Source organism: Astatotilapia calliptera, chromosome 10 (genome assembly GCF_900246225.1).
Source record: "Astatotilapia calliptera chromosome 10, fAstCal1.2, whole genome shotgun sequence".
In the NCBI taxonomy this organism is placed as follows: domain Eukaryota; kingdom Metazoa; phylum Chordata; class Actinopteri; order Cichliformes; family Cichlidae; genus Astatotilapia; species Astatotilapia calliptera.
In genome coordinates this window covers 4,329,685-4,347,853 of record NC_039311.1, presented here as the reverse complement: position 1 = coordinate 4,347,853, position 18,169 = coordinate 4,329,685, and the positions used below count along the sequence as shown (strand labels likewise).

The 18,169-nt window shown below is 39.2% G+C and overlaps 2 protein-coding genes across 2 annotated transcripts in view; one reads left to right on the top strand and one right to left on the bottom strand.

The window, feature by feature from the left end:
• opcml (opioid binding protein/cell adhesion molecule-like) overlaps positions 1-18,169 on the top strand; it is a 441,158-nt gene that overhangs the window by 103,345 nt on the left and 319,644 nt on the right. The gene's annotated exons all lie outside the window — the stretch shown is intronic.
• LOC113030235 (zinc finger MYM-type protein 1-like) lies at positions 5,967-9,358 on the bottom strand. The gene is made up of 3 exons (XM_026181470.1): positions 7,301-9,358; positions 6,762-6,876; positions 5,967-6,554 (listed from the first exon to the last, which is right to left on the bottom strand). The coding sequence occupies exons 1-3, from the start codon at positions 8,827-8,829 to the stop codon at positions 6,027-6,029; spliced, it is 2,172 nt and encodes a 723-aa protein (XP_026037255.1). The 5' UTR covers positions 8,830-9,358; the 3' UTR covers positions 5,967-6,026.

The following is an 18,169-nucleotide window of genomic DNA, read 5'->3' as shown; positions in this document are numbered from 1 at the left end:
TAAAACTATTGAAAACATTTATAAAAGAAGTTTAAAACTACTTGACAAAAAACCGACTTCCCACCACCACTGTCATGTGTTAAAAAAAACATAAATTACTGAACTTCAATAACTTAGTGAAACTTAAAAGAGTGTGTTTAATATATAAAGTCTTACACTCCCTTGCTCCACCACCACTAAAGCAGTTCATTAGGCATAAAGAAAGCTCAGACAGGACCACTCGAGCTACAATCCGAGGAGACTTGTTTATACCCCAGACGGACAGCATTTGGGCAGAACGTCCTTTCTGTCAAGGGTGGCCATCTGTGGAACAGTCTTCCTCAATCCATTAGAGAATGCTCTACATTCAATTTGTTTAAGGCACAGTTAAAAAACTGGTTATGGACAAATCAAGTGTGATCATGTATAAGTTGTATAGTTTTAATGTTTTATTTGGGAACAGAATGGTGTGTACGTGTGAGTTTGGTGATGGAGTTTTTATTATGAATGAATTATGAATTTTTTATGAATTATTATGTCTATTTTTTTATGTTTATGGACAACAGATGGAAATTAGCCCTTGGCTATAATCTGGTATGTTTACATTCATGTAATTTATGTTCATTAACATGCACTGTCCTAAATAAATAAATAAAATAAATAAATAGTTCTTCATGGAGCCTAGATGTTGTGAATGACGAGACCAGAGACTGCAAATTCTTTTTCAGGAAAAAACAAAAATATATTGAATAAATGGGGGGGGGAATGGAACAAAATATCCATCCATCCATTCGCTTCCGCTTATCCTTTTCAGGGTCGCGGGGGGCGCTGGAGCCTATCCCAGCTGTCATAGGGCGAGAGGCGGGGTACACCCTGGACAGGTCGCCAGTCTGTCGCAGGGCCAACACACAGGGACAGACAACCATTCGCACTCACATTCACTCGCACATTCACACCTAATGGCAATTTGGATTTTCCAATTGACCTATCCCGACAAGCTGCATGTCTTTGGACGGTGGGAGGAAGCCGGAGTACCCGGAGGGAACCCACGCAAACACGGGGAGAACATGTGGAACAAAATAATAAATACAAAATACAAAACACAACATAAATAAATGTACCACAATTAATTAATAAATTACTGTTGTGATTCTCTGTGCAAGAGTCCTTTTGGTCCTTTTTTTTTTTTTAAGTTTCCTTTTTAAAGTTCACTTTTAAGGATTTCCTCCTTAGGGTCCAGCATCATGTAAGGGGGGAAATATGTCCGTAATCCAAAGACGGCAAAATGGGTGAAAAGAGGGGAAAAGAATGGTCCTACCAGCTCGCCACTTCAATATGAAGAAGATCAATTCAGTGTGAAAAAACAAAACAAAACTGACCTGGAGGCCGGAAAAAGGTCCATTAGCACATCAAGTTCAATTCAGTTTAGCGGTAAACAAATACATTTTTCTGCAATTCTGTGCAACAATGTGAATCATCAATCATCTTTCACAAAGGTACAATAGTTAAATTATTAACCTTTTTGGCTACGTAGCATAAACCATACATTCCAGTAGCGTTCTCTACAAACAAATACAAAATCGACAATAAAGAAAAACAACTGTCTAACAGACAGCATAGCTGAATTCAAGGCTTAAAAAGTAGAGTTAAAATTTGTATTCCTGTCAACTGATGTTATTTTTTCATTATGCAGGGTTCAGTTAGCTCTGGACAAAAAGATGAGTACATTTCAGAACCTGTACTTTTTTTTTTTACCTTTACTTGAGTAAAGAAATTGAATCAGTACTTCAACTTCAACAAGTATTTTTAATAGTAGTATTTGTGTTTCTACTCAAGTACAGAATACCATACTTTTGCCAACTCTACTTATATTTATTCCTTAAATTGTGTAATATATTACTTTGTGGAATGGCTTAGATGAAGACAAACTGATATGCACATGCTTTTATGAGTGCTGTGAACACATGGCTACTTTAAGTTGCATTTTTCTATTTCTTTCTTTGAACATCACCTACATAGTTTTCAATTGCACCAAATCCATGAATTTCATAACTTGTGATTTTAAAAAAAAGTTTTGTGTTCACAATACCAAAGACTATGTATGATCCTTATTGATCTTTTTTGCATTGTGCATATATTTTTCTAGAGGATTCTTTTAAGTGTCACCCCAGACTTCTACACAATAATCTAAATATGGCTATAATATAATATACACTCTTTACTGCACATAAAGAGTGTGCAATGTTTTATTGTTCAGGATGTGCCTGTTTCCCCCCAAATCCCTATGATTTTTGCCATCTTATTACGCAAGTGTATTATATGGAGTTTCCAACAGAGCTTGTTGTTCAGAAAACTACACCCAGAAATTTCTTTTCAAATACTCTTTCAATGAATACCTTATCAATTTTCCACAATTGTATAAATTTCGTGATTACCAACCAACATAAATTTGGCTTGCTTAGATAAATGCATAGATTTATTTCTATCAAACCAACATTTATGTTTATCTATTTATTTTCTGAAAACCTCCAAAAGCTGCTTCAAGTCTTCCCCTTAACATGATTGTATCATTTGCAAAGAGGACAAACCTCAGTATGTTGTCACTCTACGGATGTCACGGCTATACACAGTAAACAGTTTGGTACCCAATACCGAACCTTGTGGGTCAACACAGGTAATATTCAAACACACAGATTTTGACTGACCAATTTTCCCAATGGCTGTCAATTGTAGATGGCTATTTAACCACTTGTTTTCTACCCTTCTCACACCATATCGTTCTATTTTCATGTAACAATGTTTTATGGTTCAGTTATGTCAACAGCACTTTTCAGGTCAAATAATATCCCCACTGCATTTTTTTTTTTACCTATATATTCAGGTATATTTTCAACTAAGTCCATCATTTCCATAAATGTTGATCTGGTTGATCTAAAGCCAAACAGCCTCTCTATTAAAAATATGATTTTTTTTTCAATAAAGTTGTCAACTATCTTGAAAAAGTTTGAAAGTCAGGAAACTGGTCTGTAATTAATAAAATTATGTTTGTCTATGACATTATGTAATGGGATAATATTTTGTCTTGGAATGCATGTGTTCTGAATGATAAATTAGCCAGGGTGTGAAAACAGGTGTAGGTCACAATCAGCCACAGTTTTGGCTGAACCCATTGTAAGATCTTTCCCCACCCTATCATGTGATTTTCTGAGGTTAAAAGGCCCAGGATGTGAGTGGGCATTAAGGCGTATGGGAAGGGATCTCAAAACTGGATTACAGATGGCAGACAGTTGGTCACGTATGATAAACCATCTGTCTTCTCTGTCCAAAATGTGAAGATTGGTGTCCTCGAAGGAGTGACCTTTGTCCTTTAGATGCAGATGGACTGCTGAGTCTTGTCCTGTGGAGGTGGCTCTTCTATGTAGTGCAATGCATTTTTGAAGTGGCTATTTGGTCTCTCCAATGTAGAGGTCTGGTTTGAAAGAGAAGTGAAAGAAGCCATCTATGTCCACTGTGAACAACTATCTTTCAACAGAGGCGGTGGCTTACAACATCATGCACAAGACATCCCCTCTGCAGTATCACCAGTAATAATAGCTAACTGTAACATTTACTTGTTTACTGGTCTTACAGACACAGGACTCACTAACACTGCTCCAGTTTCTTCTCCTGAATGACTAGAACTTTGGCCTGCTCAGGGGTTCCATTCAGTTTTATGAAAAGATCCACAACGTGATGTTTGTGGACATCACTTTGTGGACATCAGATGCGGACTTAATATTTTTCTGCCTTCTCAATAGTTGTGCCTGTCTTGCAATGTCTGCATTTTTCTTAATTAGGTGTTCATTAACATGGACATTAGTTCCTTTCAGTTTTTGTCCATGTTTAAGCAGTTGTTACAAAGTTGTTTCAAAAAAGGTTGTTGTTGTAGGGAAAGTTGTTCTTGCTCTGGAGATTTCCTGCTTTCTGCTGCAATAGCATTTGCATATGATCTGTGTGTGGTTTCCAACCCGCTGTCTTGATTGTCATTGATTCTGGAGTATTGTTCCAGCTTACAAACTGGAGGAACTATTTTGACTGTTTCAGTTACCTCAACCACAGTGATAAATTCAACTCCTCATACCCAGACCTTTTTTCCATGACAGAAGATGTGAGAGTTGGGTGAATGTGACTTCCACTGTTTGACTTCATCACCACTATATTTATAGTAGAGATGGCACGATACCACTTTTTTATGTCCGATGCCGATACCGATACCGATATCATAAATTTGGATATCTCCCGATACCGATATGAATCCGATATAGTGTTTTTTAATCAACAAAACTGTTTTTTAAAATATCTTGCTGCATTTTGCAAGTCTGCAAGTTCATACTCAAGTTTAAAACAACAACTACACTAAAGCTATTCTGTTATACCTGTATACAAAAAAAATATTTCATAGTTCAGCAATACTGATCAATCTAATAAACTTAGACCTACACCATCCTCCCTATTCTGGTATTTTAAAGAGTACTGAGCGTAAATATTAAGCAACCTAACTAATAGGGTTCCAACTCCCAGCAACAACAAAAATAAATAAATAAAAAATAGGGAACCACCCCTCACGCTCCACCTCATGATGCTTAATCAACGTAATCAACCTTAATTTGATGCAGTGTGAAAAAAAATGCACAGAAATCAATTATTTTTCAAGAAATATTAAATAGATTCAACATCTTTCTTCAACAAAATTGCAGACTGCACAGATGGTACCTTCCCAAAGGAAAAAGTACTATAGCTTACTAGGGTATATATATTAGACTTAATAGTCACTATATACAGTAATTGACTTCTATTCATTTTACATCAAATTAAAACTTTGGGTGTCAGATAATTATTTATTAAAAGCTCGACATTTTAAATGAGAATAAGAAAGAAAAGTATGTCTTTGTGCCCCCTTTTCCCAGTTAATGCCCTATCGGCCCCCCTGGCTAAACTTTGCTAGATCCGCCCCTGCACAGTTACCAGCCGTCAGCTACGTAGAAAAAGATCCTGGAGTAGAAAGTAAGATTAAATAAATTCTAACAACAGCTTATCAAGCTTAAACGTGCTGCTGTTGTTCAGCCGCTGGTTTCCTCTTTCTGGTGCAAAGTGGACCAAAAACAAACAAGAGAGACAGACTCGCGACAGAAAAGCCGATCAGCTGATCATTTAAGCAGTTTCACGATTGAAGTAGCAGCCGGAGAGCGAGAGGCAGTCGCTCGTTAAGCTTAACGTGGGAATGCTTTACAAACATTCAGAGATGGACTTACACACGTGCTTTACTTCTCTCGGGGATAACTTTGTCGGAGATGAAATGCCAGGTTGCTAGCGAAGCTCCAAATGCTATCCAGACCACCGACAGGTCCTGCATGCCACAGCCGCTCTATCACGTGACGCATACTGCTCCGACTGCTAACGTTCTGAGGTGAGTTACGGCGTGTTGCAAGTTTTGTGAGGTGCTTTCGTGATATTTAATGGATCGGATTACATTTTTTATTTTTCTCCGATATCCGATCCAGTAATTTAGGTCAGTATCGGACCGATACCGATACGTAATATCGGATCGGTCCATCTCTAATTTATAGTGTGAGCAGAAAGCTGCCTCCCTTTTCGCGTGGTGATTTTCCTGCTCGAAGAATCCTTTACACCCTAACAGGCCCCAAGCACCAGATCCATACAAGTACCTACCAGTGGCGGCTCCTGAAAAAAATCTCAGGGGGGGCAATTTTTATGATATCGACTAAAATGACCCATTTAATGAGTACATCAAACAACACAATTTTAATTTAAATTTAAAATGAACAACCATATTCTGGCCATTTGTATAGATTTGTAAAAATGAACAACCATATTCTGGCCATTTGTATAGATTTGTAAAAATGAACATGAACAGATTTTTTTTTTTTTTTTTTTTGAATGAATGAAAAATAACTATTGAAAACAACAACTGTAAACTGATTGGGGGGGTGGGCTAAAGAGAGAAAGAGAGAGGGATGGAGAAAGAGAGTAAATATGGTTAAGGGTTCTTATTTGTACAAGAACTTTGCTCGTCTGTCTTTCTGAGTGGCAAATTTCTCGATGACCCTGGTGTTGAAATCAGGAAGTTCTTGTGTGAGTTTTTTCTCTATGGACAGCATAGCCAGAGCGTTGAGCCGATCCTGAGCCATATTGTTTCTCAGGAAAGTTTTTATCCTCTTTAAAGTAGAGAAACACCTCTCCGATTCTGATGTTGTCATTGGTGTGGTGATGAGGATGTTAAGAAGACTTACAGTTTCGGTGAATGTGTCTTGAAGGTTGTTTTCCATCAGAACCTGATAGAGCGCCAGCGCACCACTACAACTCTGAAACTCCTCGTTGTCGTAGATCAGGGACAGTTCTGTTTTAAGTCTGGCTTTGTCCAATGAGGGATAGGCTTCCACTGTGGTTTGTAGTGCTGCATCTGGAAAATTTTTGCTGTGTTGTTGGAACAAGTCTCCTTGCAACAGAGTGGCGCTGACAAGGTGCTTGGTGAAAGAAAACCTCTCCTTGGCATGGCTCATAATGGTGTCGCACACCTATCCAATAATATATAATTGGTAAGAGTTAGATTCAGTGGTAAGACTTTGGCACATGTCTCATGTTAATCATTATTCTGAAAAAAAAAATCTGTCCATAACAAAACAAAACAGTCATGACCACTATATCAAATGACATCTGACAGCATCGTCATTAGATTTTATCTGATGATCCGATTTAAATCAGACCAAGCAGCTAGTGCTTACCTCCAGTGCCAAATGGTGTTGCCTGTCTTCCCCCAATGTTCTCCGTCTCTTTGTGGGTGGGTCTTGAACAGGTCCCCTGTACTCCTCATCCACAACCAGATTAGGAAGTGCCTCCCTGATCCAATACATAAGTTTCATTAATGGCTTCTGAAAACTGAATAGGGATATATTAACCAAACACAAACCAAACAAAGGTTGTGTTCTAATTACCGGGAATTACCGGATTTAATTAATAACCGGACCTGGTTTAATGGCTGGGGGAAAACCAGTGCAAGTAAATAAAGGCCCTGGCCATAATTTCAGGAAATAGCCTATGGTATAGGCTACATCAAATCATTACTGGGAATATACTTCATCAAATATACTTAATCAAATATTTTTCATAAAATTACTTCAAAGGCTGATATAAATCAAAATTATCTGAATTCCATTAAACATTTAAGTCACAGAACACAGAATATATGCAGAGAATTTGATAGAATCTATGCATAGATAATTAACATTTATTCTAGGTTACATATTTATGCTTTTATGCCTACCTGATAGCCTGCATGCGGCTGATGAATGTCTGGGTGATCCCTGCGATGGTGACAGAATCGATGTTTCTCTTCTGTAGGTGGTTATACAGCATGTCTACATGTGGCATTATCTTGTGAAACAAGGCCAGGAAAAAACAGAAAGCTTCGTCTTCCAGCATTCTCACGAAACCACCGGCATCTCTCTTTGTAGGGGCATCAAATCCTTCACTGTTACGGATGGTCTGAAAACACCTCACCAGATCGTCTTTATGTTCATACACTGTATTCACAGCACGACTGTTGAAGTTCCAACGGGTTGCCGATGCACTTGGAAGTCGGTGCGCCACCACCTCGTCAAGCACTGCAGTCCTCTTGCTCGATTTAGTAAAAAAAGAAGCGAATCCTGCTATGTCGGAAAAAAAGTGACTGATTTGAGGGATGTGGGAGGTTGCTTGTTGCATTACCAGGTTTAACTGATGGGCATAACAATGTACGTAGTGAGCGTTAGCATAAATGTCCTGTATCTTACGCTGCACTCCTCCAGTGGTACCCCTCATTACAGCGGCCCCATCGTAGGCCTGGGCGATCAACTTTCTCTCTTGTCCCTGGGGGAGGATGAAGCGCAGCCTCTCCGATAAGGCACTGGCTATTGCATCTGCACAAGCATTGGGTAGCTTGATGAATTCAAAAAAACGCTCTTGAATACGGTTTCGTTGGTCAATGTATCTTAGCACCATGACTAACTGACAGTGTGTAGAAATGTCAGTGGTTTCATCAGCTTGAATGGCTAAAAACTTCGCTGCCTTTACTTCTTCCACGATCCTTTCTCTCAGAACTGCCAACATGCAATCCAGGATCTCGTTCTGGACTGTTTTCGAGGTGCCTTTAAATACAGTAGCATTTTCAAGGTGTTGCCTCAAGTCGTGATCAATTGATGCCATCAAGTCGACTAAACCTCTAAAAATCCCTGGATTGTCTGAGGAATCACTTTCATCATGTCCCCGCATTGCTAGCTCAAAAGCACCACAAAACTTAATACAATCGATGATTTTAGATAAAATATGACGGTTTTTATCTACCTCTTCGTTGTGCCTTCTTAAAGCAATCCGATGTCCATCATCTAGCTGCGCCGCTATGCTAGTTTTCCCTAGCACAGCTAGCTTTACACTGTTGTCCATATGAACTCGTGAGCTTTCATGTTTCTTGATTCGTTCGGAGAGGTGCTTTAAGTCGGTTTGTCCAGATTGTGTCCACGTCAAATCACACTTGTCACTTTTGAACAGTATGCACGGGAAACAAAAAAGTGCATTAGCTGTTCCACAGCCTGTCAGCCACGACTTGCGCTGGAACCAACTCCGACAAAAAGTCCTGTTGTATGCTTTTGACTTCTCCTTCGTTGCCTGGGTTAGTTGAATTTCGGGCTTGTCAGGTCCCAACTCTTTAACTTGCAGTTTTTCTGCCATTGTCCTTCTGGCAAAAGGGTAGGTTAGAAGCGATCTAACCGAATTTGGGGGAGGCTGTGCCTCAACCGTTAACAATACCGCTGCCATCGTCTCTCTCTGACCTTATAGCTCACTTAGGCTACTGACTGAGGTAAAATTCTAGAACAGCAAATCTTCGCGCGTTTTCTGCAGGGGCGCAATTTTAAGCGCCCCCAAACCATTTAATTCAGCGACGCTGATAGGTCAAATATTTATTCTTTTCCCCTGGCAACCATTTAATGATAGGCTATTTCGCTGCATATCAAGGGCGCTTTGACGAGCGCCCCAGAAGAAGAAAAGCACCGTTTGTTGGTTGAACTTTAATGAGTCAGCTGGTGAAAATGTTAAAATACGCCTGGCTGTATATGGGCACACACATAGTAAAACTATCATTGATGAATTTTTTAAAAATATATATTTTTACTCCTCCACATTTGGGGGGGCGGAGCCCGAGCGCCCCCTATGGGCCAGCCGCCACTGGTACCTACCATAGCCGACAGAACCAAAGTTGCAGTTTGTGCAAAGCAGAAGCACATAGTAGCATGATGTAAGATGTAAGGAAGGAATAGCATACATTGAGAGGCACAACCAAGTGGGTGTGATAGTGTGCAGGAACATATGGACTAAAATTCCCAACTACCAATTAGAGACACAACCAAAGGTGTTTGAGAACAAGAGCCTTTCAGGAACTGAAAGATCCTGTGGGACTTTCAGTTCCTGTCACACAAGCAGCTACTGGCCATCACTATGTCTGGCCAACCAACCAGACATAGTGAACTCTGACAAGGAACAGAAAACCATAGTTATGATAGATGTGGCAATTCTAGTGGACACCAACATAAGGAAGAAGCAGAAAACAGAAGTAACCAGGGCTGAAGGAGCAACTGGTACAAATGTGGAAAGTAGAGTCCAAAGTGGTTCCAGTGATGATAGCCTCCAGCAGATTCCAGGCACAAGTTCAGAGGTCTCTGTTCAGAAGACTCCATCTCTAAGAACAGCTAGGATACTGTGCAGAACCCTCAAACTCCCATCATGATGAAACGGAATACCAGCTTTGATGGCATTTAGGACAGGACCCCCTGGAGTCTAGACACTGAAAATGAATGGACTAGTGTAATGATATCAGTATCAGAATAGAACACTGATTTCTTATTGAACTTGTGCATAAGATACATGACTTAAACATATAGTGGAACTCTTATAATTACTGTAACAATGTGGATGTGAATGTAGAAGGATGGCTTAAATGGGAAGCGGAAAACCCTTTTAACTGGGTGGAGAACAGTGTGTAACCAAGGAGTAGGAGTAGTAGAGGCACTTTTAAAGAAGGCTACAAAAAAAACTATGTACAAAAGAAAAAGAAAAGAAAAAAGAACAAAATATAATTTATTATATATATTATAAATATAATATCTAAGAATCCAGCAGTGAGTAAAACAGTTCAAACCTGCACAGTTTATTAAATGCACTGTCCAATAAATGTCTGTTTAAAATGACATGACCTCTTCAACCAAGTCCTTGAGGGGAATGAACAGGTGAAAATAATTAGTAATAAGGGTGGGGCTGTCCTGGGGAATATAAACTAAAAACGCAAGTTTTATGCTTAAAGCAGCAAGTAAAATTCATGATTATGAAAACTGAAAACACTGCTGTAAAAGATTTAAAAGAACTCATGCGCAACCAAAATCCAACAAACCACCCTTCCCCAGGATAACGTGAACATTCAGGGTCATAAAGAAGAGGGGCTCTTTGATAGCTCTTTTGACTGGGTCCCTCCCATCTTCTGGGCCTTGGGGCATTGCCTTTGCTTCTCTGTTGTATGTTAAACCTTTGGTACAAAATAACAGACAAATGAAATATTAGATGTTCAACTTCCAAAAACTGATATGCAAATGTCTTATGAGTTGTACCAGATAACAAAACATACTGTTTTTCTTGTAATTCCACTAAAATGCTCCAAAAGACACGAACATGTTTTTAAATGTTGATTTCCTAAACTTTTGGCTACATGTAACTACACAAATTGTGTATCTTTCACAAGTGATGAGGTGGCAGTGCATATAATTGCTGACACATGACAAAAATGACATCACATGAAACCTCTTAACCATAATCATTATAGTGAAAAAAACAAACAAACAACTAAAGTAAATATTAAGTCTAATATAACCTTTTGTCTCTTGTACAAATCCACCTTAAACACTGTGCTGACACACTTCAAATATCATTTTACATTCCACTCAACCATTATATTTATCCATTGCATTTCAGCAAGAACTACCCCTTCAAAATGAAACAGCTGAAGGCTAGAAGATAATATAGAAGGTAGTTGCAGTGAAATGGAGGGATATTTCCCCATTCATCACCCTAGGGTGCAGCTCTGAGTTCACCATTGTGGAGCTATTTGGACAGTACTTAAGCAAGACTTTTGCCATTTAAAATAAAATAAAATAAAGTAACTTCCCTATATTCCATGTCTTCATATGTCACATATCTTGAAACGTTTATTTATATCATTTAAAAGCACCCTTAATCTGTTGTAGGGTCTTGCTATTTCTCCCTCTGTCACATATAATTCATCTCCACAGAATAGGTCTCAGTTTTGGTCTCTTCAAAAACAGAATTTGCAGCAGAGCCAAGGCAAATATTTAAAATAGACTGTGCCTTGGTACTCTTTGCACAGTCACACAGTGTTTTATTTCAGCAAATTATTCACTTGTTGTAGCTTTGAATAAAGATCAGCAGGCTGGCTTGGCTGCTGAGGGTGCAGTTGTGACCTCTGGGCTATTTAGGTGCCATAGCAAAGCAATGAGCCCTTTCAGGGAGGGGTGGTCTTATATACTGAGCAGAGTCTCATTCCCTTCTGCTTACAAAAGAGGTTAATCAATTTGTTAGAGAGAAAAGTGCCTTGTGGAGAAGTGCGTCATGGGTTGCTGTACTTGCATCAACAATGACCCTGATTGATTGTAAATTAATTGTTGTCTAAATCAAAAGATTTGTGAACAGAGTGCAGGTTGGGAAACACACATCTAACATGCAAAAATCACTCTCTCTTCATTCTAATGTAGGCTCATTTAAATAACTTTTGCTTATGTTGATGTGTGTGTGTCACAGAGTCAGCTGTTCAATTACTCTGACCATATAAAGCCACATAAATGCAAGATGGAGAATGTTGTCCATTACATTGAAAACCATGGGAAGTCAAAGGCAGACCAACATGATTCTATTTTTTGCAATATAATCAGCGAAAACTGTGACTGATCTTCCACAAGGATGGGATATGCCAGCAAACCTCAGTGTTACAGGCAGTAATGAGCTGCTGATGTGTAATTTCAATAGCCTGATGTTTTCTTTCCTGTTTGTAACTCCTCGTCAGTGGCCAATCTGTGATCCAAATAGAAATAAATTAGTATTTTCTCAAGCTAAAGCATAGGAATAAGCTTTTGACAGAAGAGCTGGCAGTATTTGATAGCTGACATGACACAAATACATGTAGTTATTACTTTTGTTGTAGTTTCAGGATTCAAAATAGGTTATATTTGAATTAGCTCTGCACACTGGAGTGAAATTGACCTTGACTCCTAAATGCAAAAAGACAAGGATGTTATGCAAAGCTTTTCTGCTTGATGGCACTGTGACTCAGATGTATGCATATGTCCTCGCATGGTTTGGTAGTTCTAAATGCCCAGATCTGAGCTTTAAAAAACTGGCTAAACCCCTTGATTTTCCACCAGCAAGTAGAGGAATCCAGTCTCACAAAAGGCAAAAGCTCTCTTCACAAAAAACACACCTGAACACAAAACTGTGATAATATACAGAGAACTCGGAGTAATGCTAAAAAGGTACAAGGTATATTTAATATAAAACAGCAAATTATGATAGCTTTGTTCTTGAACCAGTAATAGTACTTTATAATATTACTATATAATACTTTTCTATTCATACACTATCACCCAAAAATCTGGACACACCATGTATTATCAATTAATTAAGTAATTAAGTAATTAATTCTAATAACTAAAGCAGACAAGTACTGACAAACAAACAATGAAAAATAACTCAATAGCAGCTTTGCATATTTGCATTTTCTCCACTGATTTTGTCAGATCATCAGCTGAAGCTTTTCCAAGTGTTTCAAAGAAGATGCCCATACCAAGCACTTGTTGGCCACTTCGTTCACTCTGGCTCTTCTCAAAACACCTTAGCCAACTGTGTCACAAAAATTGGTCTCTTTTTACTGGGTAAACCACCTTACTAAAGCTACTGAATGAAGCACAAATGCTGCATTGCATTCTCAAAGTAACATAAATGTATTATTTTGGTTATTCAAAAAAAAAGCATATTTTTGTTTTTGACTCTAATTTGCTGCTTAGTCTGTTTTACACTGCAGTCTTGCATGTACTAGAACACAGAATGCCTATTCAGTCAATAAAATAAATTTTCCTTCGATTTCCTTCGCTAAAAATAAAACAATTTCCATATCTCTTTTATAAGGCTATGGGCCAGTAACATTTGATGTTTAAGTGTTTCAGAACTGTAATCTGACAATATCGCCTTAGAAAAGACACAGAGAGCGCACCATGATGTTGTTATCTCCAAATGGTGTTTTAGGGTTTGTTGTTGTCAGCTAAGCCAAAGAAAGCCTAGCTATTTTGAAATTCTTTTTGGTAGTATACTACTCGGGAGGTATTTGAGGCTGTCTGATGCAGAATTTTGTCGGTCTTTTATGCTTCATTTCTTCTTTGCAGAAGAGGAATTGTGGAGAGAGCACCTGCCATCCCAGTGCCAGGAATATTTATTGCTGCATTTTGCAAAGTGTAGAAGCAAACTTTTCTGACACTGGGATGCCATTTTTACTCTTCTTTATCCCTACTTCACAAACTGCAGTAGAAAACATTTTAGGTGCTGGGATTCCAGTTCCCTGCAATTGTTCCCTGCTTTGCAAAATGCAGCATTGAACATTACTGGTACGAAGATGCCAAGTTCTCTCTCCACTATTCCTCTTCTGAAAAAAAGTTTTCTGGGACCAGGATGCCCCTTTCTCTGGCATCTGTCTCTCCTTTGCAAACAAAGCAGCTGACTTTCTTGGCACTGGAATGACTGTTTCCTTCATGTCTATCCCTCCTATACAAAATGCAGCTGCTAACCTTCCTGGCACTAGAGTGCCAGTTTCTCTCGCTTCTATCCTCCTTTACTAAATTTTTCAGCTAGTGTTGTTGGCACTAGGTTGCCAGTCATATTTCTCTCTAACTCAAACCCTATCCTCCTCTCAAAAGGGCAAATTCCAGTAACATGTTGAGAAGTTTATAGCTCAGGCATGCTCTTATTAACCAAATGCTTCTCATTCATCCTTGGCTACAGCAAATTATCCTCCCAATTCATCAGAATTTTTATCTGTGTGAAAACAAAACAAACCATGGAGAAAAGCTTACAAAGTCATCAACTAATTCAGACCAGGGTAAACAAACTACAGGTGTGAAAAAGCCCATGGACTCAGGAGGGCTCATTTTTCCACCACTCTGGCCATCCAATCATGGTCTACGCTACTTGTCATTACAAACCTACCAGTTATATATTCGCAACAATCATCAACCTTTGTAAAAACTCAATCATCACTTGTTCTTTGGGGAAGGTGTGAGACAGGACTGGCAGTGGCTCCTGGGGCAGGCAGATCCTCAAAGAAGGCATCCCAAACCTCAATTTATGCTTATCCCATTCAATTCAATTCAATTCAATTTTATTTATATAGCGCCAAATCACAACAAAAGTCACCTCAAGTCCCATCTGCTGTTATCTTCTAGAAATGTCTAATCTAAATGAGGATGTGGTTTTCAGCTTCAAAATTCCGCAGCTCTGGGTCATAACTTGTACTCTGCCAAGAGCTCACATTACCCCAGTTCTTCAGCAGTTTCACTCGTTGCCTATAGAAGCCAGGATAAACTTTAAAATCTTACTTCTCATGTACAAGTGTATCCATAAATCTGCTCCTTCCTATTTGTGTGACCTGCTCCATATCACCACTGTTTCCCGCCCTCTCCAATCCTCATCTGCTATTCATCTTAATGTTCCATCCGCACGTCTTACCACTATGGGGAACAGAGCCTTCAGTCACTCTGCTCCTCGGCTCTGGAACTCTCTTCCTCCAGCCATAAGAAATATAGACTCTCTTCCCGCATTTAAGTCACAGCTCAAAACACATCTGTTCAAACTGGCTTATTCGCTTTAGTGCTGATTTTACCTGTTGTCAAGTTCTGCTTTTCAATTTTAACTTATTTTATGTATTTTATGACTATTGCTTCTTTTATTAATGTTGTTCTTTTGTAAGGTGACCTTGGGTTTTTGAAAGGCGCCCTCAAATAAAATGTATTATTATTATTATTATTATTATTACTATTATTATTATTATTAGTGAAACTGTTGTTGTGAATTGGTGCTATACAAATGAAGCAGAATGAAATTGAATGAAATTATATATCCAGTGTGATTTGTGTTTGTGTTCTAGTGAGAAAAGAGCAGCTAGCAGGTCTAGCTAGGTGTGCACCCTGGATGTTTACCTTAATTCAGTGGCGACGCAGGCAGCTAGAACACTAGGACTTTATTTGAGATAACAGCAACAAGACAAGCTACATCTCCACAGATCTACGCTCTTCAATCCCACATGTCCCAGTGTCGGAGTAGATACTCAGACCAGCCTGTTACAAGGTTGAGGTCTCCTTCAGGAGGAGGGGAGAAAGGTGTGGCTGGCTGTCTGCAATGAAATCTTCTATCGCATTTATGGAATGGTGCTATACCATAAATGCAGCTGTTACAGGATCTGATATGTTTTCTAAATGTTACTTTTAATTTTTTGAACAGTGTATTATTACTACGCGGCGCAAAGCACCGATATATTGACTTACTGCTTTATCAATGCTTTTGATGATGCTTGTCAAATAAATAATGGGAACAAGAAAAAACAGTACGGGGAAAACACACTGACACTGCAGTGAAGTAAAAATAGACGACTTCTTTCTATTACTCCCTTAGGTTCGCCATAACGGGTCATCTGCCTCCAACTCACCCTACATCTATAGGCAAGGCAAGGCAAGGCAAGGCAAGTTTATTTGTATAGCACAATTCAACAACAAGGTGATTCAAAGTGCTTTACAGAGACATTAGAAACAAAAACAAATAAAAAGCATGATTTAAAATTGATTAAAACAAGCAAACAAACAAACTAATTAACAAACAAACAAACAAAACAGTATATAAAATCAAAACAGATAAAATCAGAACAGTAGATAAAATCAGTAGTTAAAATGTTAGTTTTGAAATTTAAGCTTAAAAGTGGTGCTTTATTCAAATGCAGCTGAGAACAGGTGAGTCTTCAACCTGGATTTAAATAAACTGAGTGTTTCAGCTGATCTGGGGCTTTCTGGGAGTTTGTTCCAGATATAAGGAGCATAAAAGCTGAATGCAGCTTCTCCGTGTCTGGTTCTGACTCTGGGAACTGATAAAAGACCGGATCCAGATGACCTGAGGGATCTGGAAGGTTCATACTGGGTCAGGAAGTCACTGATGTATTTTGGTCCTAAACCATTCAGAGCGTTATAGACCAGCATCAGAACTTTAAAGTCTATCTTCTGACGGACTGGCAGCCAGTGTAAAGACCTCAGAGCTGGACTGATGTAGTCCACTTTTTTGGTCTTAGTGAGGACTCGAGCAGCAGAGTTCTGAATGAGCTGTAGTTGTCTGACTGATTTTTTAGGTAGACCTGTAAAGATGCTGTTACAGTAATCAAGCCTACTAAAGATGAATGCATGGACTAGTTTTTCCAGGTCCTGTTGAGACATCAGATCTTTTATCCTTGATATATTCTTGAGGTGATAGTAAGCTGACTTTGTTATTGTCTTAATGTGTTTTTCTAAGTTTAGGTCTGCATCCATCACTACACCCAAATTTCTCGCCTGGTTTGTGGTTTTTAGGTGTATAGATTGAAGTTCTTTGGTGACCTGTAATCGTTTTTCTTTGGCGTCAAAGACTATTACCTTAGTTTTGTTTTTGTTTAGCTGGAGAAAATTGTGGCACAACCAGTCATTAATTTCCTCAATGCATTTACCAAGAGCCTGAACAGGGCCACAGTGTGTGTCTGACAAGGTGATCAGCAACACAGGGGCACCACAGGGGACTGTCCTCTCCCCCTTCCTCTTCACCCTCTACACCACAGACTTCAGCCACTGCACAGAGACATGCCATCTTCAGAAGTTTTCTGATGACTCTGCGGTGGTTGGATGCATCGGCAGGGATGATGAGACAGAGTACCGGGCTGTGGTCGACTCCTTTGTCACGTGGTGTGAGCAGAATCATCTGCAGCTCAACGTGGCAAAGACCAAGGAACTGATCGTGGACTTCAGGAAGACCAGGAAACACTTGACCCCTGTTTCAATTCAGGGGGTCAGTGTTGACATTGTGGAGGACTATAAATACCTTGGAGTACACATTGACAATAAACTGGACTGGGCTAAAAACACCACAGCACTTTACAGGAAGGGCCAGAGTCGTCTCTATTTTTTGAGGCGACTGAGGTCCTTCAACATCTGCCAGAAAATGCTGAGGATTTTCTATGAGTCTGTTGTGGCCAGTGCGATCCTCTATGCTGTTGCATGCTGGGGGAGCAGGCTGAGGGTTGCAGATGCCAACAGACTTAATAAACTAATCCGTAAGGCCAGCAATGTTGTGGGGATGGAGCTGGACTCCCTCAAGGTGGTGTCGGAGAGGCGGATGCTGTCCAAGATAAAGACAATGTTGGATAACACCTCCCACCCACTCCATGACATGCTGGTCAGTCACAGGAGCACGTTCAGTGAGAGACTGAGATTACCGAAAAGCACCACTGAACGACACAGGAAATCATTCCTGCCTGTGGCCATCTCCCTGTACAACGCATCCACTTAACACACTGTTTGCTGCTACAACTACACATGTTTCTTTTCCAAATATTTATTTATGAGTGACTTATGTATGTATGTATGTATATATATGTATATATTGTACTATTCTTAGTTAGTGTATTGTCTGTCTTGTCTTAATGTTGGTTTAAAATGGAGCACTGTAACAAAAAATAATTTCCCCCAGGGATCAATAAAGTATTCTGATTCTGATTCTCCTGGTGACATTGTGATATATATTTGTGTGTCATCTGCATAGCTGTGGTAGTTTATTTTGTTGTTCTTTATAATCTGTGCCAGTGGGAGCATGTAAATGTTAAACAGAGGGGGTCCCAAGATGGAACTTTGGGGAACTCCACATGTGATACTTATAGCATCCTCTTCTGTCACACCAAGCGTTTTCATGTCCTTCACTACATCCATGAACCTCTTTTCCTCTTGTCTGTTGCTTACTTTCTTAAAAGTGAGGTCAGTACAGAAGT